This window comes from Dermacentor albipictus, chromosome 2 (genome assembly GCF_038994185.2).
Source record: "Dermacentor albipictus isolate Rhodes 1998 colony chromosome 2, USDA_Dalb.pri_finalv2, whole genome shotgun sequence".
Classification (NCBI taxonomy): domain Eukaryota; kingdom Metazoa; phylum Arthropoda; class Arachnida; order Ixodida; family Ixodidae; genus Dermacentor; species Dermacentor albipictus.
Genome location: NC_091822.1, coordinates 107884395 through 107911595, shown reverse-complemented (window position 1 = coordinate 107911595; position 27201 = coordinate 107884395). Strand labels below are relative to the sequence as shown.

The 27201-nt window shown below is 48.6% G+C and overlaps 1 protein-coding gene across 1 annotated transcript in view; it reads right to left on the bottom strand.

Annotated features, from left to right (window-relative positions):
• Cals (calsyntenin 1) overlaps positions 1-27201 on the bottom strand; it is a 291844-nt gene that overhangs the window by 30820 nt on the left and 233823 nt on the right. Inside the window, exons 2-4 of the mRNA XM_065447819.2 lie at positions 21561-21662; positions 9005-9188; positions 222-433 (exon numbers count right to left, since the gene is read on the bottom strand). Coding sequence (XP_065303891.1) covers positions 222-433; positions 9005-9188; positions 21561-21662 — 498 coding nt within the window. The remainder of the gene's footprint in view (positions 1-221; positions 434-9004; positions 9189-21560; positions 21663-27201) is intronic.

Below are 27201 nucleotides of genomic sequence, written 5' to 3'. Positions count from 1 at the left end.
CACCTTGAGTATTTGTCATGAGCATTATACAAAGACAATTTTAATGCAACATTTCCAGAACATTAGGCTACATTCACTGGCAACATATTATATCATCTTCCGGACCTCGTGCTTCTTCAAAAAGAGGTCAATTTTGATCAACTTGCAGCATACATCAATTAGCTCTATCTTTTGTTTTGCCACAAATAATACAATGAGACCATCACAAGTGAATGGCTCACCTTCAGAGTCGATGGAAAAGGGCACGTGGGCATCCAGGATGTCGTACTTGCAGATTTCACTGTTCTTGGGCGTGCAGTCTGCATCGAGGGCACGCACACGAAGCACGCGCTCGTGTGGTGGCCGGCCCTCGTCCACACTGCCCTGGTAGGACTCCTCCTCCCACCGAGGAGCAAACTCGTTGACATCGTCCACTGTCAGGTGCACAGTCACGCTGCAAGAAGAGCACGAGGAGTGCGCAGGTCAAATACAAGGCAAGGCCGCTGGATTTCAGCATGGGTAGCACACAATGCAAGTCCACTAATTGAAGCCACCACAGATTTCAGGGGAAAATGACCAATGCTCAAGTGCGATTTGCTGGTCTTGCTTTAATCTAGGCAAGCTGCCATCTGCTACCATTCAGTGCCACCTAGCTGTTGTAGTGCTTCCGTAGCTATATGACTTCCTTATGCTAAGTACAAGGTCACCAGGGCTCAATTTCCAGCTGCTATGTCCCCATTCTGATGTGGATGGAATGAATGGGTGAATGAATGAATCAACTTAGTGAAATGAAACAAGATACTGGTGGGCCAGCTCCCCTTTAGAGCCATCGGTTCCTGTGACACAGGCTTTGATACAAGAACATTTTTAGCTATTAATCAACATCCCCAATTTTCTACTGGAAACAAGATTATGAAAATGCTATACCTGGTATCACGAAAATATCTTTCTAAAAATTTCTTTCTGATAATGATATTCTGTCACTGTCTACATATGCAACTTTTTACGCTTAATGATTGTGTATTCCATTGTGTATTCCATTGTGTCCACAGTAGCACACAGGAATAAAATTGTGAAGTTTCACAATTTGTGTTTGCTGTTGACAAGAAAAAAAAAGGAAGTGCAGATGCGTATGCCTATTTGAGTAACTAATACATCAACAACAATGAAACTGTATATGGTTGTTTTTACACCCTTCAGAAGTCCTAGGAGATTGTTTGGCCACTGTTTGAAGTCTACCTAGGACTTGCAAATGCTTGACAATTTTTTCGCTATACCAAACCCAGCGTTTTTCCGTTAAAATCATAATAATCTATATCCTTTGATTTCAAATAGTTTCTCCAATGCCGCCTATAATTTTGTCAATGAACATGGCATCTTCGGGCATAATGAATGTAAAACAGGTCCCCCGGAAGGGCTGGCGATGTTGGGCTGAAGTCCCAAAATTAGCACCACACGGGATCCGCAACAAGCCCAAGGACGCCATTAAGACGTTGGAGGGAGAAGAGACACTACTTGCATGAGGACACGAATGCTAAGGTGCTCCCCGAACTGAGCTTAGCCCATAAGCTCAGGTCCAAACACAACACCTGAGAAATCTGCAGAATGTTTGTCAATTTGTGCCCCCCTGAGGTGACCTCCTAAAAGGAGCCGAATGCGACATGGAAAAAAAAAGAAAGAATTATTAACTAAAATAAACATGCAAGGAAATACATTAGAGTGATGGATACACCAGGTAACCTTTATTCTATAACTCAAAGCAAATGCTGGGCTCTAAAGCAAGCTGCGTTGCTGCATCACTGCATGAAAATGGTCATGAAAGCTTCACTGTAATATCAGTGCTGTGTGCTGGAGAAAGGATAAGAATGAGCGGCATGATGTTTCTTTATCAGGAATTTCACATGCTGCTGCTAATAATAACAATGATGATGATGATGATGATAATAATAATAATAATAATAATCTTTACTGCACTCAAACATAAAAAAGGGTCAACTAAGTGTCGATGCTAAAGCAAATGAGGTCGACATACATGGGGTTAAAATGATTTGTGATAAATTTTTAATATATAGCTTGTTTGTCTCTTTCTTTGTTCATTATTCACTAATTTCACATCGTGTTCGTATCGCATTTCACGCGCAATTACGTCGATTTTGTTTTATTTAACGTCGACACTTGGTTGACGCTCTTTTTTTTTTTTTACTAAGAGGTCAGGTGGGCCAATCCCGGAGATTGTGCAGTCTAAGGTGCAATGTGGCTAAGTTTCGACTATATTGGCACTCATTACGGCCGCACCGTTAATTTGAATCTGTGATTAATTATCGCTTCTTGTGGGCACCGGCGAAGACGTTTTACAGACAACGTTGTATTGCGCGAACTCTAATCTAAACGGACACACCCAATTTTCCAAAAGTATGCCGTAAGGCGACTTTGCCTCAACACAACTCTATCTACAGCGGTGCACCCTTTACAGGAGTATAGTGCAATGTGGTTAATCTTACACTATACCGGCGCTAATTATGACCGTACTCTTAATTTTACCAACTCTGCAACTAATTCTCGCTTCTTGTCTAGTTTAGACCTATATTTACACACCATTTGCGACACGACACGACGTTATGGAGGTGCCAAAGGACCGTTTTCCTTCTGGAAGTGGTTACAAGATACCCAGATCCTATATATGCCAAACCTGTGGTCAGCTAAGACTTCGCCTTCAAAAAAGAAAAAGGGGGCGGGGATTTAAGAAAGGAGGAAACCAATCGCCCTGTTTGGCGTGCTAGGCTTAGCCGATGAGTACAAACCCGTCCACGGAGCACCTGCCGGACGCCAGACAAGTTTCGTACGTCATCGTGAACCATGCAACGCCGCCGTCATAAAATTGAGCAAGCCTGCAGGACGACTGTACCCCCAGAACACTTTCTCTAATAAACATGGAAGCAATTAAGCGTCACCTCTCCCCGCCACTTTCTATTTGTGCCACTCTTGCTCAGATTTTTTTGTCGTGTCCAGCGGCAGCCAACAGAAAATGGGCAAAGCCTCTGAAATCATCACTGCACGCGGTTCGCGTCGCCCGACCTTGGAGGTCATGCTGCTGGGCTTGTGAATACTCATCTCGCCTCTATAAGCAGGGCACCAGCGATGCGAAGTGCGCAGGTAACCAAAGATCGGTAGACCAGTTGGCTTTGGGGGCACACGGTAAAACCAAAAATGGGGCAGTGCAGGGAGACATGGGTTGAGCCAGTTTTGAAGTTCGAGAAGCACAGAGTTAGTGTTTGAGAAAGCCTCAGGAAGATGGATGTAAAAAATGGGCAGCTAAAGTATATAAATATCTGTACTATGGTATCTCTTTCTCAAAAGCGTAGACACCGATGGAGGAAGAGGTCAATAAAGTTGGCAACCAAGTACAAGTAATTGAAAATGTAAAAAGACAATCATGAGTTATCAAAATGAGGGAGAAGCAGAGAACAGTAAATTAGATGCAAAGGATGAAAAAAAGGAAAGACTATGGATGTTTACAAGAATGGGAAGAAAGATATTAGAAGGGAAAATCTGTACAATAACACAAAGAACAGTGCCTTGCTATTTGACGCTCGAGCTGATTGCCCGAGGACGAAAACATACCGGAGCAAATATTCGCAACAAGATGAGGCGTGTCTGCTGCAGCGAAAATACGGAGGCAACGCAGCTCACCCTAATGGAATGCGAACCCAGCGAGAACCGTAGGTCAAGTATACACCTTCCAGAAGCGCTGAGACTTAAAGGGGCCCTGAACCAGCCTCCGGGCTTGGTGAAACAACACAGTCCGCGGGTAGCATACGCTGCCGTGAACACCTCAGCCAAGTTTTGCTGTCGTACGCGCGGTGCGCGGAGCTCGCAAGCGGATTGCGAAGTCAGCTTTCTCTCAAACGCTCTCTTTGCAACTTTGAACAGAAGGCCCCGTCTTCACTCTCTTCTAGACGCAATATTTCGCCATTTGACGCACTATTTCGTCATTCCCTTAGACGGCTGCTATTGGCCGATAGCTGGCACCAAGCTGCGGTCGGCTACATGGCGTAGACACCGTGGCCGCCGCGGGGTGCCGCCACGAGTCCGCTGGCTATACTCGCGGACAACTTTTCTTGGCTGTGAAGCGAAGGTTACGGAAACTGAGCGCGCCTCTTTCACCGCTGCTGGAAATAGGCCTGCAGTTTTGCTCTCGTTTTCTTACGTGGGAAATAGAAAACAGTACTTTTTTGTTTTTTACAGCACCTACTTTGAAATGATACGTAACATTCACCAGTCAGCTATTGGTATTTTACTGTATGTTTAGCTTGCTCATTCGAGTTTTCGCACACCCGAGACTGTCGCAAGTTTTGCACATTCATCAAGCGCAAAATGACGCCCGTGTCTTCTGGTGAGTGTTCCTCGCTTGCTGTCCCGCTAATCAACTCCCCTGAGAGGCTGGTGATCAACTTTAGCAACAAAAGACTGTTGAAGATCAACTTTAACAACAAAAGACTGTAGTTTTATTGCCAATAACTCCGCTTCTGCTGAACGCATTCAAGTACTTTTCGCGGCAAAGTATTTCAGAAATAGCCTATTTTCACTTCATATGCCTTTCTCCGCTTCGATAAAAAGTGGTTCAGGGCCCCTTTCATAGGGATGGAAGCGTTAACCGGCCTGCACTGGAGATTAGCAAGAGAAGCTTGGAGCATCGGTGAAAAAAAGAAGAAAAAAAAAACAGGAATGAGATTGATACGACCGGATCTGTTACAGGCATAGTTCACGGTACAAGGTATAAATGGATGTTTTAAGCAAGAGAAAGATTAAGGATATGTAAGCAAAACGCTAGACTAAAAAACATGTACAGCGTACTTCATTTTAGCTCAAGCAGACTAGGTGAATATTTGTTACCGCCCCGTTTCAAAGGGGATGCCAATAGACTATCATCATCATCGTCCAGAGGGCCACACACGCAATGTGTAAGAGAAATGTTAAACGCAACGCAGCGCGAAAACAAAGCAAAATCGTAATGCGAGTTAACGGTTTCAAGCAGTGGACTGCTTGCACACGGATTCTGTACGCAAAGTTCCCATTTTTACTTCGTCAAGCGTTTGCGACAGTAGAGAATACCACCAGCGCACCTTGTCAGGTCGTCATAATAAGGCATAGTTGCGCGGCGGACACCAAGGTGATTAACAGTCCCCGCAGATTCTAACCAGCAGAGGAGATGCCAGCGCTTGCCTCAACCCCTCAAAGTTTGCCGATCGATTTCACCGGAGACCTATCCCGGCGTCTTCTTCTGTCAATGCAGCGTCTCCTCAATAAAGGAGACGCTGGTCAATGTAGATTCTAAGTTCACTGGAAAATAAAAGGTTGTTGTTTCGGGCTAAAATATTGCTATTGGCTGAGCAGCAATATCACGACTCCCATACAAGTTGCCAAAGCGTCTCAGTTTCATCATAATACCAGTGACACAAACAAGCCGCATTTACTTGGATACGGTAGAATCGTATCGCGTTTCCTGCCTAGCAAGCTAACGCCACCTAGTGCCATATTTGAAAGTTGGCGCTCTCACTTCCGATAAGCCTGTTTTTGCGGTTGCGTTGTGAGTTGACCCAAAGTACCTGCAGATTGTCGGCCACATTCTGAGCGCAAGCACGGACTCATGCACGCACACCCACGTGCGGTTCGCATGATACAAGCTCCTTATCCTCTGATATCACAAGCACTCTAGCGCATGTCACACGTACTTCTGTGAAACAGAGAGTTTGAAAACGAAGATTACATAGTGAGACACTTAATCTGAGACAATGGTTTTATACTGTGACACTGCGGCAATGTTGGGGTGACACGGCGCGAGTCTGTAGTGGAACTCTCGTAAAGAAGGTCCAAGCGTCGAAAGAAAGAAGTGAAGGAAGAAAGGAAGGAAGAGGTACAAAAAGGTTAGCGAACGCGGATGGAGAATTCCAAAAGTCTTGCCGCGAATGCGACAATTGGTAGTGCTCGTTCAGCGCCTTTCTGGGGATGCAAGAGACGGAGACGAAAGCCCCAGCAACAGTAGCAGACGAAAGCGAGAGTGCGCTGCCGCTTTATCGCTTCTCACGATAACCGAGTCATGAGCCACTCTTACCTGCGGCGGCAACGTATAGATCCGCGAGTGGGCACATGAGAATGGTTTGCTCAACAATGGCTGTTTTTGGCTTTGTTGGAAGAGAGGCTGCTTGGTCAGCTGCGAGAGCTAAATCGCGCGACCGTTCATTCTGTCGCCAGGCGCGCAGAAACGCAGAAGGCACGACCTTGTAATGCACGGTATAGTCTAAAGTTGGTGTACCCGAGAGTGACACCGTTAATTACTGTGCGCTTCTCTGGCGCAGATTGACAAATAGGCCATTTCCAGAAGCGGTCACCTTGGTTACGTTGCTGAGACGCTGTCGCCAGACGACAAAGAGCCCTCGTGGGAAAGTTTATTAAGGGGTATGTCGACAGTGCAACTTCGAGATATGCATCCTGTTTTCTTATCGTCGAGTGACCATTACAAAGCGGCAATCGACCTCGTATTTTACCGAGATAACCGATTGACTCTAGATAGGTGACGAGAGTTCTGTACATAACGGACTAACGGTATTTCATTAAGCAATAGGGGGTTGGGTTGGGTGAAGCGGAATGGCACGTCGATAGATACCTTTAAGCGTTTTTGCGTTCTTCCTTTTTGCGTGTTTACACTCGTGACACGCATCCACGGGGTCGCCATACCTTGAACTACGAAGTATCAGAAAACGGGCGTTAATTCTGCATTCCTCCCGCATCGAGGACCGGTCGCCTCGCTATAGTCCAGGGAACTGATGATCACGCATGTGGCGCGCAAACTTGTCCTCTCACCACCGGCTGTTCGTGTCTTCTCAGCGAACAAACTCCCGCGTCGTCATTTCGCCAGCACGCACGCTTCTTCTTGCTCGCCCCTCGATAAACAAACACCCGCCGGGCATGAACTCGGTTCAAGGCCCACCGCGTGTCGGCACGTGCACGAATATAGCTCGGGCAGTGCGCCGCTCTGAATCGTCCGATTAATTCAATCGCGCGGATTTACCTTGATCAGTTGGTGCACGAAGGGGTCCGTGCTTCACTTTTTATAGTGTCGCGACGGCCAGCAGCATAAACGAGGTAAACGCGGCGGCCTCGGCGGAAAATCGGCCGTTTCTAGAAACTGTAATGGCACATTCACACCGAAAGCGGAGCGGCTAAGCGGCCAAGCGGATTTTCAACGCGGCGAGGCGGTGAGCGCGCGCGCCTGTTCAGACCGGACGGCTGGCCTGGCGGCCCGCGTGGCAGCGAGGGCGGAGCATCCGGCGTTTTCGTGGCACACGTGTCGCCATCTCTTGACACCAGTCGCCCGTCCTCAACGCGCGCGCCCGAGCGTCGTCACCGCACCACCGTCGTCTGGACAACCGCTCGCGCTTGCGAACCACTTGTGAAGCAGCTCGGACGAAGACGAAATAGTTGGCATTCTACTCGCCGCTACTTCAGGAGTTTTTCAAGACGAGCAGCAGAAAGCTCGAAGACCGCCCGCCAACACCGCTGGTGGGTCCGCCCCGCCTTGCAAGAACGAGAGCGAATTGGTCATGCCAGTGCTTTGATGCTTGTATTCAGTGTCCTTGAGTACGTCGTGTCTCTTGTTACAAAGCATCGCGCTACATTTAATGGTGTCGATCAAAAGTGCAGCGCAAAATCCAGCTGTCTGGGTGCATGCCTATTGAGTCGGCTTGTCTCCTCGAGCCCTGGTTGGCTGCGGGAAAGCGGGAAGCTCCGGCGGGGCGGAAAAAATCGGTCCGAGAGCGATCGGGCTGCCCGCCGCGTTTTCCGCCTGCTTTGCCCGCTCGGCGAGGAGGTTTTCGCCGCTTTCCGCTTTCCGCCTGCCCGCTTTGCCCGCCCCGCCTTCGGTGTGAATGCGCCTTAACGAGGACGATGCCGAACTATATAACTACGCGATAACGGCGCGAAGTAAGAAAAAAAAAACAACGACACAGAAAGAGTAAAAGGCGAGGCAGGCGCTGGTCTCAGTCTTGCTCACGGACCATGGTCTCATCTTTCCCAAGCGCCGCTATCTTATGAGTTCCAACTCCGTCGATTCGTCACACTTGCACACTGAAATGCGAGGCTGGACGCTCAAACCGCCGCTTGAACAAGAACCCTAAATTCACGACAAGTGACCTAATAGTCGAAACGTGCTGACGCGAAGCGCTTCAGTGCCGCCACCAGGGGCCGTTTAAGCTGCGCGGTTTTCTATCTGTGACCATGTACCGAGTGCACAGTACTATATATATGCAGTCGATTCGTGTATTATGGTTGCAGAGAGGCGTTCGACGGTTCGTGACCGCGCTAATTTAACGTCATTGCGCACAAACCCGAGAAACTGTGCGTGCAACATAGTGGTGCCGCCCATGAATAGAAAACCAAATCTTTTTCTGTGCAGGAACGCGAGTGTTGCTGACTCCCGGCTGCGTTATGCTCCTCCTCCTCCTCTTCGTCCTCCTCCTCCTGCGGAACTCCCGGCGGGAAAGAGTTCTGAAGGCAATGAGTTCGCGTTCATGCGAAGAGCTTTCGAATACAGCGTGGATGCTGCAGCTGGTCAATCGGACGCGTCGAAGTCGGCTGCGGTCAAGCGCACCGTGGCTTCGTTCATTTTGACAAAGGTTGCACATGATCACATTGCTTCCTTTCCACGGGGCAAGGCCCAATAAAAAAAAAAAGAGCCCCACAAGTACCAAAGATGCCGTCTCATGTAACCCTTACTAAATGTGTAAACTTGCAAATTTTTTCTGCACCTACTTACGTCGTATAGTGCAAAAATAGGCCACTCATATTAAAAGGAACATTTTGACGGCGCACACGTAACCAATACAGTCGACCGAATGAACCAGATCGTGAGAAACTACTGCGCCAGAAGTCACCGCTCTGATACGAAAACGTACGGTTTTTAGTGACAGGGAGGGAGTGCACAGAAGGAGAAAGAAAATGTGACCAAGAGGGGAGAGTGCGCGCTCACTTTTCGGAGACGAGCCCGTTGCACCCGACGGCGGCGATGTCGAACTTGTAGTTTCGGTGCTTCTCGCAGTTGAGCTCCTTCTTGGCGAACAGCTCGGCCTTGCCCGTCGCCTCGTCGGTGATGCGAACCTCGAAGGGCGCCTCGCCGTGCCGCTTGTTGGTCACCAAGAAGCGGCACACCTTGGCTGCGCGGAGGGAGGAGAGAGAACATGCGTACTGTTACACGCTGCGACAGCCAACACCGGGGACGAGTACAGCCGATCCCTCGCAGTGGCGTATATAATGTGACTGGCTAACACCGCAAGGAGATCCAAAATTAGCGCTTTGCTTAGACTTTCGCTAAGGAAGCAGACATTTTTTACCCTTCACCTGACCGCTTACTCCCCAGGCCACAGTCCATCATTTCAAATAGAGGCTTCAACGAATGAATTGTTATGACGCTATTGGCTGCGTACAATAAACACTCCATCCCCATCACTGCTCTATGGCGCTCAGACAATTTCGACGGTAGGATGCAACTTGGCTGGCTCGCATGTCCAGCGGCGCTTGTAGGCAAAAGTCCTCCTCGCTCGGGTGAATAAGAAACGGCTGAAGCAGTTGCTGTGACATAGATACAAGCACGGACAAGAATTATATATATATATATATATATATATATATATATATATATATATATATATATATATATATATATATATATATATGTATATATATATATATATATATATATATATATATATATATATATATATATACACACACACACAGAAGACAAACCGAAGACCACACACCCGTACACTACGAGGCCGGCGGCTTCGCGTAACCAGCAGCTACAGGGAACCTTCATACAAGTGACCACAGCCGGGTTACTATAGGTCTACCAAAGTTCGCGCAGGAACCGCCAGCTTTATTCACCCGTAAATTGTTAGGGCGACAAAAAAAAAAATCATATTTAGAGAGACGAAAACTACGCCGAAAGGCTGCCAGAACCACCGCGCCGCGCTTGCGCGTGTGTGCTCCCTTCGTTTGCGGAAGCTCCGTTTCCAACTCCACGCGAAGCAGATGCACAATCCAATCTGCGCTCGCTTACACATCTGGAACGCCCAGAAGGAAAAAAAAAAAAAGCACTCTGTTGCTTAGCCATACACAAAGGGTATAACACTGTTCCCTACAAAATGACACTGAGCGCACTTGCTCTTGAGCGCCGCCCAATTTCCCGAAGAAGTACATATTTTATGTACCTCTGCTGTGCACAGATACACATACTTGTTATAAAGGCAGCGCGGAAAACCACATATATACCCCGCGGCTTTCCGATAGCCACGCGCTCGCTCGTGCATGCTGTCTGTGCGTATACACGATCGTGTGTTTATCGAAAAAGACGGCCCGCGTCGATTAGCACTGCATTTACCAGTGCACGACGCGCCTGCGAGCTTTCCCTGTTTGCCTTAGCAGCCCAGTCCGTGATTGGGCTAGGGAGAGGGCGGATTAAAGGATTCCCGCTTTTCGGAGACGGCAGCAAACAGGCGTTATTTACACCCGCGACATATGTCCTCAGGCTTGAGTTACGAGCTGATCCTAATGTGGCGGCGTGCTCAAGCGGCCACCGCGGGCTAATGCGCGAATCGCGTGGGTGAGAGAGAGAGAGAGAGAGAGAGAGAGAGAGAGAGAGAGAGAGAGAGAAGCGGCATACAGACAGACGCCTTTTTTGCAGACGAAAACAAGTTCAGATGCGCCAACTTCAGGATCTTAAAAATACTAGTCTAAGCAGAAAAAGAAAGTACCGCTTCATGATACCCGATAATTTGTTATAGCAGCGTTCTTTATTTCGAGGTTCGGCTGTATCACTTTTTTTTTTCTTGCTCAACATGTTGATTGATGGTTAAAAATGAGCAGTTAGAATGATTTGTGCCACGCAAAAGAGAAACGTTCATTATGAAGCTTTTTTCATAATACATTCACGTATGGCGCCCGGAATTTATGTTACCGTGATGCAGTGGCCGTTTAAGCCGGGGTCGCTACCGCAGGTAGGTCCGAAGTGTCGACGGCTTCGAACAGGTGAGGCTCTGGAAAGTCGGTCAGCGGCTGCGCGTGCATTCTTTCGAAATCAGTTTTGCTCCAGTACACACACACGCAAACGTAGTAAAGTTATGGGTGTGGCTACGACAATCCTAAACGAGCTGCAAATGCTTACGCAGATCAACGCACGCGTTCGAATGTATGCGAAGCCAAGCTTAATTACGTGAATCTTCAGTAATTAAATGCTTTACGGCTAACGGCAATGCTTACATTATTTTGTGATGACGAGTACATTAACAGAGAAGTACGACACGCTGCATTTTATGATAAAATCGCAAGAATTGGCCGGCATGAAACTTGCATGTTTCTTGAGCAGCCTCCTGAAGAATTCGTAGCATATGACGTTTCGGCTGGTTTACCAGTCAGTGCAATATACTGTGCTTAGTCAACCTACATCGTACTCTTCTTTCTTCATTTTACTAGCGGGGCCAACGTGATTTCCTCAAGCCATAACTATATATATATATATATATATATATATATATATATATATATATATATATATACACACACACACATGCTTGGAATGCACGCCAACTTGGCCAGGCAAGGACGGGCCAGCTCGTCTTCTGACTCGATCCGCTGGCCGTCGTGCTCACGTAAACAAACATATATATATTCAGGCTCGACAAGTGTTCTCGTTCCGCCTGGGACTGCAGCGCGGGCGTACGCGCAGGTCCTATATTGGTTGTTTCTTGTTTTCTTTGATCGCAATCCCCGACGTATATATAGGAGCAAACGTGGATGCGCCTATTATTTTGGCTCAGCTGTCTCGCATTCTCAGGCGCAAGGTCACCCTATAAGCAAAAGCCGAAGTCTCGACCCTGCTCTGCGTGCTCGTCGATCCCTCCTTCTCGGCTCCAAAGTGACCCCAGGCGGCGCAGAATGTCCGGGCCCACGTGCCTGCCGTTTTTAGTTTCGTTGCGTATTATTTTTTTCCGCTCGGAGTCTCTCCGTCTAAAGCCGGATTTTCAAGACTGCTTCGTTTATCCGTTAATCTTCTTTTTTTTTTGTGATCTTCGAACATCGAGTGCACGGCCATCGCGCAGAGCTTAGAAAGTAGGCGCACACGTGCCCGTAGTCTTGGTAGCGAACTTACTTATTGGCTTTGTGTGAGTGCAAGAACGGTTGGGACTCCGCTCGGTCCCCGAGGCCGGGGGGGAGTGTCGTCTGCCTGTAGGGCCCTCCGAAGACCTTAAACTTTAACGAAGTCTCGAAGCACCCGATGGTCTAAGAAAAAACAAAAAACAAAAGGAAAGAGGCCAGCAGGTTCACCTCCTTCTCCTGATCAACTCGCTGTCGGAAGAAACCGTCACCAAGCAAGTATATACCGTGCACTCGAGCCACCGCGTCAGGGCCGTATCGTCCTGTACATAGGCGAAGCAGGCACTTCGGGAAGAGCTCAGCGCGCGCCTATTTCGCCCCCTTCTCCACACTTCACCAGCACCTTTCGCCAAGCGAACCACACACAACGTTGGCTTCCGGAAGTTCGGTGAAAACTGGATTGCATTTTGGCGTATTTATTCGCACCCTACTTTTTTTTATGGCCGATTGTTCACATAGACCAGCAAAAGCTGACACCCGGAAAGCTATGCGCCAGCTTTCTTTCTTCTTCTTTTTTTTTTTTGCAGACTAGTGAACGCTCCAAAAAAAGCGAAATTTAATATTTTCCATGTGGCACACCAATATTTGGTGCCAAAGTGGAGATAAAGAGAGGGGGGAGGGGGAGAGGGGGCGCTGTAATATGACTGTGTCTGGGGCGCCAGAATACCCTGAAACACTGCTACGTCGCACACTCGCAACGAGACCAGCCGCTCAAAGATCCCCGCCACCCTTCCTGCGTAGCTAGTGCACCGAACTGTCGTGACACGTCCCCGGTCAACGTACATCCTGTCATGCACTGAGCTCTCTTCCGCTAACGGCAGTCACATGCACTGCAGTTTCCCGCTTTCGTGATCCGAGTTGTTTAGGTGCATCACGCTGAGCACGACGTCGCGAGTTCGATGCCCGATCAAAGAGGTCAAATTATTCCGAAGCCTTTCGCTACTCTTAAACAAAAGAAAAAAAAACGCACGGTATTCCATTAAAGCTAGAAAAAAAAAAAGAAGACATCACACCAGAAAGTCAACATAGAAGAACACAACATAATTTCCAAGGCGACTTTTGTAAAGGTATAACGCCCCTGATGGCTCGCGACAGGTGCAGGTTCGAGAAGTTAAATCGCATAACTTAATATAACTGTACAATGCAGAAGTTCGTATGTACTGCTTTAAACTTTGCTTATAAACGTTTAAAGGCGGTAGTGGAAAAACTTCAGTGCCCTTTAATAAAAATTTTACAGCACTGGTATCAAAACAAATAAGTGGCGCTTTTGCGCTGTGACGTAGCACTGTATCTGCTGCGTCTCGTGCCTGAAACACCTAACCTCTATCCCGCTCGTGCCCTCAGTCTAGCCGAAAACATGACGCTGGCCAACGAGATTTTCGTGTGATGAAGAAGCAGGCCCCGGATAGTTTGTCACACGCCTTCTGCAGTGCTACCAACGGGCAAAAAATTCGTACACAAAAATACAATAGCATCGTTTTTAAGCTCCAACAATATGCGTTGCTGGGCGCTGGTACAAGTTCGGAAAAATATAAGCGAGCGTAAAATTAAACGTAAACCGGATCCCGAGTCATTTTCGCGTCTCTGTTGATTTTGTGCTCGTTTATATATTTCGAAGCTCGAACAAGCGCGAGAACCATCGAGAACCATCGCCGACCCGCTGACGGTTCTCGGAGAAATATCACGGCTACGTGCGACTCCAGCACTACTGAAGATCGCGTTAAAGAATCGTTATACATTCTGCGAAAAGAGAGAGAGAGAGAGAGAGAGAGGTCATAAGGGAAAGGGAGGGAGGTTGACCAGGTTGAGCCCGGTAGGCTACCCTGCACTGGGGAAGGAAGGAAGTGGCTTGAAGCGACGAGAAGAGGGCGTTATATTCCACACAACTTCAACGAGACTTCATTTAAGGAATAGCTATGCAATGATTAAGTTAGCTTCACGGCCACACATCGTCGCACCTCGAACGGCAAGGGGTAGGAAATCTGACAATGGAGATTTCAGTCGTTGCAGGTCGTCGAGACCCACGTGGGGATCACCCCAGCAGATTTGGGAGAAAGGACGTTACGCCACACCAACCAACAAAAGACTGGTTGCTCTGCGATTCGCCCTGCTATACGCTTCACCGCGAACTGCGAACAGACGGACACGCAGACTGCCGCAGGAACGCCCCAAGCTAGACTCCTATTGTTGCGCTTTTTTTTTTTTTCAACGCGCCGGTGACGTGTCTCGACGTCCGGACACAAAAAGCGAGAAAGAACGAAGAAGCCAAGAAGAAAGACCAAAAAAAAAAAGACAGCGACGACGACATATTCGGAGGAATATCGAACGAGAACGGAGAAAGACAGACGAAAAAGAAGAAGTGGCAAAGCAACACATATGGAACGCATAATCGAACAAGGGCGACCGGCCGACACGACAGATAGAGGCAAGATGCAGCGAAGCGGAAAGGTCGAATCAATATCCGCTCTCCTTCTCTCTATCTGGTGAGCACTGGAAGACAGAAGAGAGAGAGAGAGACGGAGAGAGAGGGTAGAATTGAAGGTTCACGCATAAGCGCGGCTCTGCGAGCAGCAGACGACGACGCAATAGGGGGTCGGCGCTGAATGCCGTATACCCGTCGCCCCGACAACTGGTCAAGCCTTCCGAGCAACCACCCGCCCACAACCGGTCATGCCCGCAACGAGCGACGACAACCGAACCGAACCAGAGAAGCGACGAACACGCGTGGTAGGCGGAGCAGGGAGAGAAAGAGCCGAGGGGCACAGAAAACGAGGCACGGCGAAGCTGTTGGGGCTGCAGTGTCGCAACAGGTCGCCGTATATATATATATATGAAGGATGGGACCGCAGTCACAGCAGCTACCGCACAAGGAAAGCCAAGCGGAAGGGGCTGAAAGCACAAGCTACGCCCCCATCCCTCCCTGTGTCGGGTTATTTATGTCAAACGATCCACTTCGCTCTCTGCGGCCGACTCGGCCGCAATGCTTTCTCGCTTTATTTTCCCTTTACACCCCATATTTATCTCCCGCTGTTTCCCTCCCTTTCTCCGTTTATTCTTTTTCTCTGCTAACTTTCAGATGCGACTCGCTTTTTCCGCCTTCACCCTTTCAACGAAACTCGGTCCCTTTGTGGCTAACAGGTAAAATGTCCCCACTGTTTTCTTATACACTGTGGAGTATTTACGTCCGTTTCCACCTCACCGACACCAGAACCCTTCTTCGCCAATGCACCCCAAACTGTACGCAACTGCGTCAGGGCACTCACAGCATGCGGAGAAGCTAGGCTGACAAGTGGGTTCTTTTTCTTCGTTTCTTTCTTATCTTTCGGGTTCAATGTTTTCGTTAATATCTGTTTCTGCCCAAGAGCGGGGTTGGGGGTATGGGGGTGCCTCTTTAGCTTCTACGCGATACTGCATTCCGCCCTCTCGTGCCCTGGTCTCTTGTGCACATACGCGTTTCGTTACTCTTGTCTGTACTACACGCCAGCCGGCAAGCCTTGGGCCGTGGTTCTGTTTTGCAGGCGATAAATATTGCCTCGCGAGTCACAAAACGCCGCGAAGAGAGAGGAACGCGCCCCGACGGGCTTCCGCTACATTCCTCCGCCGGCGATGCACACTTGGCGGCGCTGCGGGCGTAAATCAGGCGCGCGTTTCGCAAGGCCTTCTCCTCCTGACAAGACGGATCGGCCGCGATGAATACTGCGCCTCGTGGAACGGGGGAGGAAAGCTCGACGTCACTGCGATTGCCGATGATGGCGCGGCGCGTTAGCGTGATTGTTTCGAAGAAGGGCTGGCACCTCAAGGGTACCGAGAGCTTAAGAACAACAATAACAAAAAGTTAGAAGAACAGCCAGTCGCTGGACGCTTTCGTAATGGCTTCCAAGAAGAAATCGGGGTAATCTGCTTTCCAGTCTCTCTTGTCCTTCCTCTCGTCGCTCTTGCAAATGGTTGTCGCGGACCGTTCTCAGATCTGCTGGTTTTGGCGCCTTATACTTTAAAATGTGGCGTTATAATCACCTCTCCCCCTTTTCTTTACTTGTATGTTTTCGCGACACCTCTCTCTTCTAAAGGGTTAGCGAGGACCGTTCTTGACATCGTTTTCGACACTGCGGCTAGGTCACAAAGAATACAACGGCTTCCGTTTCCGAAAAAAAGAAGAAGAAAGAAACGGTGAAGGTGATCACAGATAACGCAACACGCGGCGTTACCTCATTACTTTACGAGAAACAGCTTCGCTTTCTTTCGCAGTCTCTGAAAAGCTCCCTCTAAAAGAACCGTTAGCGACATTCTGAACCATCGTCCAGTGCTTCTCTTACGTCACAATCGCAGCACCGAGCGACCGTGCACCAAAGGGAGAATTAGGAAAGAAGGGAAGAAAAGCAATAACGAAAGAAGAAAAGACGCCGTACCCAAACCCAAGCTAGCTGAAAAAAAACGGTGTTTCCACTATAGAGACTCCGCACGCTTAGCCGAGCCCCGTTTGAAATCTTGAAACCTGCGCTGGCGCAACCTCACGCAAGACGGCGAGCACGGCGTATAACTGTAAGGAACAAACACGGAAGACACGCTTTACGCCGACATGTTGACAACGACAATAGTGCCGCCTTGCTCCTCGTCGCTGCCGAAAGAGAATTCGCTTCGCTGAACCTCGCTGCAAACGACACTTTTTTTTTTAGGCCAAGCATGCACGCGCAGTGCCGATATCTGGCACTCGCGAAAGAATGGAACGGCGTGCGCCGTTTGAACGGCGCGAATCTTCTTCGGCGACGTCTGCACACGGCTCACTTCGTGGTCATTTCTAAAGGTACCGGAGAGTCGCCGTTTCAATTCGGGCCATTGGCCAAGACGCTTCTCTCACACAACTTGCATTTGACATCGAAATAGCCATTCTCGTTAGCGGCATCGCCCGAGTAGCGCTACGTGAAGCGCTCGCCTGAACAGTAAGCAGCGTGCACAGAAACTTTCTCTCACATCTCCCTGCCGGCGGACTCTGAAATAATTTATTACTTTTATTAATTTATTACTATTTATTAGCATCTATGCAGCCCGTTCTCACATTATGGTGGACTCGCATAAGCCAAGTCGCGTAATCCTATCCGTATAAACGCAGAAAGTGAAATATTTTGGGGCATTTGGAAGAACAGTAATGTGTTGCATGGAAGGCCTCATCGTTTCATTCGATAAAAGGTATTTTTTTTTGAAAAGTGCAATTATGCTACGACCTGCTTGTTTCATAATGAATGACAAATGAAGATCGCTGAAAACAATTGCGAGTGGCTTATTATCAGGCACTCACTCCCCTTCCACTGTTCGTGGTACTTTGCTGGCACTCGAAAAAGTTCCTTCTTTTGTGGCTTGCTACCTTAAGTATTCAGTACCACTGACAGACGCGAATACACGTCATCACTCGTTCAGTACGTCCCTGCATTCGACAGAAAACGTCACTCGGATAAGCGCCGAAAAGCCGCGCCAGTGCTATAGGCAAGGTTGAAACACGTTCAGACAACCGGACGCTGCTGTGGACAACGCAAGACCAAAGCGAGTTTCGTATGCACAAGAAATAATGGCTCAACGTTTGCTGTGTCCATATGGTGACTCGCGATAACGAATGCAAGAAATAAAGAAAATCATTCGACAAGTACAGTGGCGACGGCGGCGAACGCGACCATAAACGCTCAACCCCCCCTTGCAAGCTGGCTTTGCCGTTTAACGCACTCGTTAGGCGGGGAAACAGTCTGCCGGAAGGGAGGGGGGCATGTGTCGGGCGCATGCGTTGCGGAAACGCGACGCGAACGAGCAAATCTTTTGTAAGTGCAAGCGAGGATCTAACAGCTACAGCGACTCGTTCCTGCCCCCCCCTCTCTCTCAGCCTTCTTTCCCTACCGTCTACACGACAGAAGTTTTTCGCCGCGCGCAGTCAAATTATCCATTCTAACGACCTCGAGAGGAAATGAGAGAAAATTCAAAAAGAAAGAAAGAAAGGCAGGAAAGCTGTAGGAGTAGGAAAACAGGTCGGTCGTAATTTAACCGCCGCCTGGGGAGCCTGCCGCGGATATTGCCGGCGCTCGGAAAGTGCCAACGGGTGCGCCCGACGGACCAAACGGTTTCTTTCACTGCACCAACGACGTCATCGGTTTGTAAGGGGGAGGGGGAGGTGAAGGTGCGCTGGAATTGGCAAAGAGAGAGAATAAGGCGAGGGCGTAACGGTGATCGATATTGCCGAAGTGTAAGGTTAAGGGGAGAATAGAAAAAAAAAGACGGGGGTAAAAAAAAGAAAAACATCGAGCGCGAACGCGGCAGCGCCGCTGTGGTTTTGCGCGGGAGGAGAGGAGAGACGGCCAGCGCTCGATCCGTTCTGACGACGCTGTTGTCAAGCGATTCCAGCGCTTCGCTGGCACAGTTTTAGCGAGGGGAAAGGCAGGCGGAAAGAAAGAAAACAAAAACAAGAAGGATAGAAGCGATTGATGATAACATTATTCTGTCTGCAGTTGTGCAGCAGATTGTCCCAGCGACACTCTCGAGAAGTTCCGGAATCGGTTTCAAGTAAGCGTGATAGAATAAAATTAAGTTACAAGTAACACAAATAAAGCTGGAGAGAGAGAGAGAGAGAGAGAGAGAGAGAGAGAGAGAGTCATACCGATACCCGCCGCCTATGCGAAGTGTCTCTAATTTCACCTGACAGTGAACCTGGCTGGTTTGACGGGATAGAATGAATATTCAGCGTTCCCTGCCACCCGTCAAGAAAAGAAATAAAAGGGGAAGTAAAAGATTGAGGCGCGGTAAAGGGCTGACAGCGTTGCGGCGCCAGTAAATAATGGGGTAAATTGATACTGATGGCGATTTAGCCGCTTATAAGGTGATCGCATGGCATGGCACGTGCGCGCTCGGCCGTGTGTGTAGCTTACACCTAAACACGAGCGCCTCATCGGTCTTCTTCGAGAAGATAAGTGAATCAAGTTTCCGACAGGTGAGAACTTGACTTTCTTTTTTTTTTCATGCGCCTTTGGAGCGCAACGCCGAAGTCGTTGCTCCACAAGTTTGGACGAGGAGCTTGTTACAGAGATCAGCGAGCACTGCTCCTGTCGGTGAACTATCTCTTTTTTTTTTCGCTCTCTTTCTCGCAATATTCTCACTCGTTTACGAGGGTGGCGCAAGAACGAGTTATTAAGCTACGAACAGGTTTCTCCCGCGCGCCGAACTTTACGGTTTAGCGCGCGTTACGCAAGCGAGAGTTCGAATTAATGTCTCAGACACGTGGGAAAAAAAAAAACTGCGCGAAGGAGGGAGGATTGAATTTCTCATTTTCGGAGCGCACGGCGAAGTGTGTCAGTTACGTAAAACGGAATAATTATCCACGGCGCATTGGTGACGGATAGCTCCGCGCGCTGCAACCCGAGCGCAAAAAAGAAAGAAAAGGACAAAAAAAAAAGAAGGGAAAGAAAGACAGAAAAAGAAAAAGAAATGGGGGAGGGCGGCATCCGGGAAATTGCGCGTCATGACACCCGCACTCGATCAAGTTTATAGGGTTATCGAGGATAAAGAATTAGTCGCTCTTATGCTGGCTGGCTTAATAATTCTCTCTGCAACTATTGAGAATGTTTTGAAAATCGCTTGCAGCACATAGGGCAATTATAGTCCTTAAGCTAGATTACTCCGAGAGGCGTACATTAGCCGCACCAGAAACTGAAATGTATAATTGATTAACGCCGTTGTCAATCCCCCACCGTCGTCATTCGGTCATCGTCCTTACACGCTCACAATGCCGTCGTTCTCGTTCCAGAGTCGTCGCCAGTCTGCCGTTAGTTGTCCCGTCTCGGCGCCGTTTATTTGATTAGCGCTCTCAATTTGCTGTGAAAACGCCATAGGCAGCCAAGCAAAAGAAACTAAGATAAAAGACGCGAATTTGCGCAGCTCGCTTTCCCGCCCTTCTTAGCTAAATGTGCAAATGTCTTGAGAGACCTTCCCGTGGCGCCGAAGTATACAAGACGTTAAAGAGGGCAAAAAAAAAAAAGTCAAACTTACAACGCCTACACCTTGTCGCGGCGTTTTGAACCTATGCACAAGCCTCTAATTCGTAAACCTACCTGACTTAACTCTAAACGAAACTAGTTTACGTTCGCATCTCGGCAACGCGCCAGAGATGGGCCTAGCTAGAAAGTGATTAGGCCAGGGCATTAATTTTACCGGCACACACACCGTTAACGAACCAAAGAATAGGCAACTCGAGCAAGTGTACACACTGCGCCAACTGCAAAGCCATCGCATGCGTTGCATGGTGAACTTGATAGAAGCGCTATCGTCACGTCCGCTTGTAGCAGGTTTCTGCTGCATCATGACCTCGTACAGGACTTCAAGGTTACATACCGGCGCAAGAAATTATTTCAACAGCAAGCGGAGAACCTACATATACCGGATGTTCCATCTAATACCGGTGCCACAAGTACACTTTCTCTCGCGATCGAAGCCGATCCGGATCGGATTTCTTGATCGAGATCAACAATAGTCTACTACACGGTCCCAACTATCCGGGTCGGGTGATTATCGTCTGCTGATCGCCGGCAATTCTCACAGCTGCATAATGCCTTGACTACAAATTCCGATTTACAAAATATGGGTAAATTTGGGCAATCTTTCAATTTTACAGCTTACTGTTGCTAATAAAAAGGTTTTAAACTTTCGTTGTTGTTGTTGTTGTTAAGCTGCCTCCACTTGTTACTTATAGCGTTTTCAGAATACTGCGCTAGAAGGCGCAGACGTCAGCCTGCGATCGTGATCAAGAGGCCCGATCGCGATTCACGGATCGCAATTGTCCGGATCCCGCAAGATGGCGATCGCAAATGACAGTGTTGCAACACTCGATCCAGGTCAGGCTCGATCGGGATCGGCCTCGATCGCGACGAGAAGTGTGTGGGTGTGTGACAGCGGTATAACACGGAACATCGAGAGAGAGAGAGAGAGAGAGAGAGAGAGAGAGAGAGAGAGAGAGATAGATAGATAGATAGATAGATAGATAGATAGATAGATAGATAGATAGATAGATAGATAGATAGATAGATAGATAGATAGATAGAGAGAGAGAGAGAGAATAAAATAAAACACCCCAGGGGGGCTATTCTGTAAGAGTCCACCTTGTGGACTGTCCATTTCAGTCGCTGCTGAGTGGATGCAGCTGCACGAGAGAGGAGGAGACGAGCAGCCCTAGCCAATCATCAGCGGCCGAAATGGACAGTCCACTAGGTGGACTCTTACAGAATAGCCCCCCTGTGTGATCAATACCGACTGTGCACTATTAGTATATCCTCCTGAAGAACTAAGCCGCCAGTGTTACTCGTCTTCTGACTAATTAAGTAATTCAGTAAGTGGAAGCGTGCGCTTACCGTCAAGCACCCGGATCCTGGGCATGATCTCGACGTTCCGGCTGTTCTCCTTGACGATGGCATGGTAGCCCACATCCGCGTTCACGTGCTCCAGGCGAGGGGCTGGGCGAGAGGGAGAGAAGAAAGTAAGTGCGTGAGAGGAACCGCCGACCAGCGGGCCAGGTGCATCGTCACTCTGCTATGTTGTGTCCGTGCCGACGCCAACACGTCGCGCAACAAACAAAAGAGATCACAGACGAGACAAACTATATAACATGCCCCAGGTGTTTGCTCGTTTTCAGTCATTGCGCAGAATGTTTTAAGGTCGCCTCGGGCAGAGAGAGAAATTCTGTGTGGTCCTCGAGCTGGATTACTCGAAGAGCCCGACATTATACACTCGTACGAGAAATCTACGTGCATATTCTACCAATCATCGAAATGTCACTGATCAAGTTTTAAAACTAATTACTTTACGGGACGTATTGCACCTTACGCACTGCAGCAGGTGAGTTCGCAAGCCGTATCCACTTGAAACGAATTCTCGGGATGACACAAGTTTCGAGATATTCATTCCTAAAGTGCGCGACGAAGTACACGGATGCTCCAGTTGCGATGAAATGCACAAAACGGCCTTTTGTTAAAAAAAAACAAGAAAACAGATACAACACAATGTTGTAATCTGAGTGACGCGAAGCTTGTTTGAGTTATCGAGGGGGCAGCATGCAGTAACAGATGAGACAAGCACCGCGCCTCGTCGCCTGTAGCTGTTGGCCGCCTGCGTCGCGAAAGCGACATGCGAGACTCGTCGAAAAGGTCTACGCTGATTAGAGGGCGCGCAGGCGCAGTGTATTTAGATATGTGTACAACACGTGTCTAAATACACTTAAAACTTCATACCCATTCTGTCACCGACAAAAATCCATGGTGAGGGATTGGTCAGCAATGGTCCCGCACTCCGTTTGCAGATATACCCAGTGGCTCACACCCAGCGACGCAAGTCGTCGGCTATGCCAGACAAAAATACTTCTTACTCCTTCGCCTCTATTTGGGTACATACCCAGTGGTAGAAGATGCCCCCATTACCTCCCCGTATATATATCTTAGACTGAGAAGGCTTAGGAGTGAGGATCAAGGGCGAATACCTCGGGAACCTTCGGTTTGCAGAAAGAGGCAAAGAAAGTGGAACGTACGGCAGTGCACTGTCACTGCGAGTCTGGCGGGCACATTATCCCGGAAGCGATGCCTTCCTCAGAATTCGTTCCAAGGAGACGTACCTGGCAAACATGACCGGCTATACAATTCGTAAACTGCAATACGTTCAAAAAAGTAATTAGTTCAGAACTTAATTTGTGAAATTTACTCATTAGTCGATCGTGCATTTCGATTTACTGTGCAAGTAATGACCGCCTTTTCGAGAATTTCGAGAATTAGTAGCATTCTCCAAACACACACACACACGCACACACACACATACACACACACACACGCACGCACACATACACACACACACACGCACGCACGCACACACACGCATACGCACACACACGCACGCACGCACACACACACACACACACACACACACACACACACACACACACACACACACACACACACACACACACACACACACACACACACAGACAGACAGACAGACAGACACACACACAACGAAGTCTGGCGATCTGCGCATATATGGCTCATAGCCGCGTTACCACGCGATGCAGGAAATCAATGCAAGCGCATCCGGGCACTTCGACCGTGGTTGCTGTGGTAGCAAATGAGTTTCGCCCCTCCTTACGCATTGCAAGCACCGGCCAAATAAAACGCCGACGCACGGACAAACGCATTCGGCTGAGCCTCATTTACTCGCACGAACGCAAGGCAGTCGGGTCGATGTCCCAAAGTCGCAATGGCGGTCGAGAAGACTGCCGTCGAGCTCATCAAGACCCCTTCGAGAGAGAACATTCGGACGAGCATTTTCGAAGAATCCTTCACCGATAGTAAAAAAAAAAAAAAAAGGAGGGGGGAGAAAAGGAAGGATGAAAGCCCAAAACACTTTTCACTCACTACTGCCATTACGTATAAAGCAGAAGCGTATAGCCACTCAAAGAGTACCGTGGTCTCTTCTCAGATGGTTTTTGTCCAGTGGCTCTCACCAATCACTCAATATATAAGCAGAGGAGGCAGCAGGCGGCTACCGCAATCTGCATTGTGCAAGCGTTGGACAGTCAGAGGTGGAAATAAATAAGTTTTCAGTGAGTTGGACTCCAGGTGAGTAAACGAAACGAAGACCGCACTAAAACCTAGAGAAAAGAGTCGACAGGCGCAAATGAAGTCACGAAAAACCAATTTAATTCGTCCAGGAAAACACGAAACACATGCAGAAATAATAAAAAAGAAAGATAAAAGAAATGCGCGCGATCTCCATTTGGCCCCTGTGTCGGCGACGATCGCCACTTGGCGGGATGCGAGATCTGGATGTGGGGAGCGAATACGGCGGATGCGAGCGAGGAAAGAAGAATCAAGAAAAATGAATGCCAGCACTCCGAGTTGCCCAAAAATCGAAAGCGCGAAAGAGAAAGTAAGAGACGAAGCGATACGAAAGTGTAGAGGCACCTAAATATAAGATCAGATCGGAAGCTCGAACAGTCCAGATGTGACGCAACACGGAGAACACCAGGCAGGCTTTCATTGCCCCCCCCCCCCCTCCCTCAGCGCCTGCAGGCGTTGTTCACCGGCGACAGCCCCATCGGGCGGCGCACAAAGAAAGTCTCTGAAGGAATGTCGGGAGAAAGGGAACGATTCATCGCCCACTGTGCACAAGCGAAATAGGGAGGGGAGAATGAAACAACCAGACGTCTGCGCAAAAGGGAAGGCGTCGAGTATCGGGAGGGATCTCACGCGTCCGACATTAAATAAAGCGAGGAGCACTGCAAATATAGAAAAGTGACTCGGGGGAGGATAAGCAGGCAGCAGCAATACAGAGAAAGAAACCAATAAATAAATCAGGAAAGAAATAAGGAAAAGAAAACACAAAGGCGAGATGGAAGACACAACGGTGATAAAAGTGGCTGAACGAAGCAAAAATAAAAATAAGGGTAAGGCAGGAATAGCAGCTCGGAGAAACAGATGGAAAAAATGCGACACGGGCATAGAAGAGCTGAAAGAAAGTCACGACAATGTAAGGTAAGGTAACGTAAGGGGAGCCAGCGAGACTGCAAGGTCAACATCTTTTTCTATACAACATGTTCCCTCTCTCAAAGCAAGACTTGGACAAGGCATTGGAACCAAAGTAAACCCGCGAAGAAGAAGAAAACAAAAAGAACGGGGAAGGAGGCGGGCTGCATGAACATATATTAATAATCCCGAGCACCGCTACAGCGAGACCGGGTATAGGGAAAAGGAGAAGAACGCCTCGGCGCGGTTTTTCGTCCCTGTTGCTCGATGGCGGCACGCGAGGTACAGGGCCGGGAAAACGTTGATTTCTGCGACAGAAGGCCGCACGCCTGTCTCAGGGACGCGCGGCACGACACACACACACACACACACACACACACACACACACACACACACACACACACACACACACACACACACACACACACACACACAGCGCGTAGATGTGTGTGTCCTTACGCTTTCTCACGCGGTTTTACTGCCGCGTAGTTTGCCTCGTTGTTTCGTCTCGACGTCGCCTAGGGATCCTCACTTCTTGACGTCGCCACTTTTTCTGTCGCCGTCGTAGCAGCTGCTTACACAGATGGAAGAGCTGCAGCTTAGCTTTGCGCTTCACTGCAGACGACAACACGGCGGCGCTTCTATAGCGTTACGAGAATATGCGTCGCGTCTTAAGGAGCAGCGGAGGTATCAGGAACGCCCCATGGTTGCGATGCGACGAGAACGCGAGCATGTATGTACGCGATCTCCTGCTGCCGCCGCTGCTGCGACAGCGCAGTCCTGCGCGGGCGTTGCGCTTAATGATTTGTTTTTTCTTTGTTTTTTTTTGTTTTCCTGAGTCGTAAGGTGCGAAGCGTCCCTGACGTGTATGCGCCGTGTGTGCATTTGAGAAATACGACATACGCATACGGTGCACTACACCGACTTCGAGCCAGATCCGATTCTAATGATGCTCCCGCGCAATTCGCCCAGCGGCGGCAAATCGAAGCGCGGTGACGTCGACGTGTATGGCGTGAAATACATTTGCGCAGTTTGGATGCGTTGCCCATGCATCCATAACGGCCCCGCGAACTCGGTGAGGCGTAAAGGAAATTCGACGCGCCGCGCCTTCCCTGCACGATATAAGTTTTTGTCGCCGTTCAGAGACGCTCGAGTTATTTCGCGAGTTGGGTTTAGCGACACGCGCGCGTGCGTTTCCCTACCACACGAGTAACCGTATACCAAACTTACCATGTGGCATGGTATAACCAGCTATAACCATACCTAACCGTGTGGCTTCCATACCATACTTATCTGACCCGACACGCGCGCGTGTTGGTCGGTTAGGTATGGCACTAGAAAGCGGGGCGGAATGTAATGGTTGCCGAAGAAGAAGACTAAAAAAAAAAGAAAAAGTTAATTTGCCTAACGGGTTCTGTATGTTACGCATCAACGACCACACGTACAAGAGAATGGAAGCTCCGGTGGTTTGGTATTTGCTTCTTGCGAAACTCGCACTGCGCAAACGTGGGCGACGAACACAGGTGGAGGGAGAGGGGCGGAGGGGAGGGGGGACAAGGATGAGCTCGACGCTTGTTCGCGCCTTCCTTTGTTGCCCTTCCGTGTGCACGCCGCTATAGTTTCATTTTACAACGTCTCCACGCCCACCCCGCCCCTCTTCCTCAAATAGCGAGCATCGAAATTCGTAGCATTGACACGACAAAACAATTCCGCGCGTTATTCTGAACAGGAACCGCTGCGGAAAGCGCGTGTAGTATTGTTATCGTCAACCGCAAAACAAAAAAAAAGAAAAAAAAAAGAGGAGTTGCAAGGCAACAGCCCTTCGCACGCAGGAGCTTGCGTATACTCACGCACTATGCAGAGGATATTCGTCGTTCGCGGCGAGCATGCAACTGTGTGCGGCCACGCGCCGGCTGCAGGCTAAAAAAGTACTAATAATAAATAAAACGTGCACCCCTCACTCTAAATGCACGAGCGTTTTCTTTTTTTGCCCATCCAAATGCGGGTGGGACTCGAACACCCAACGTCGCGCTCAAAAGCAGAACGCCATAGCTATACAACCCCGGCACGTCGCGAAGTTATACGAAGTCATAAGACTTCGGATATATATATATATATATATATATATATATATATATATATATATATATATATATATATATATATATATATATATATATATATATATATATGCAACTGCCCCGTAGCTGGGCATAACCAAGGTAATGTTCTATGCCGTCGCTACGAGCAACTCAGACAGTTATTTAAATTTCCTCTAATTAGATAAATAGTTTGTATTGTTAGTTAAACGACTTCATTAAGTTATATAATCGCAGCAAAAGTGTCAAAAATTCTCACTCCGCCCTTCTGCCCGTTGCCCAATACGCGCTGCATAAAAACATATTTTTTTTTCCACGCTTGAAAGAAAGCCCGCGGAACGCGAAAAAAGTACCGCGCGACAAGTCGCACGGCTCTTCTTTTTTTT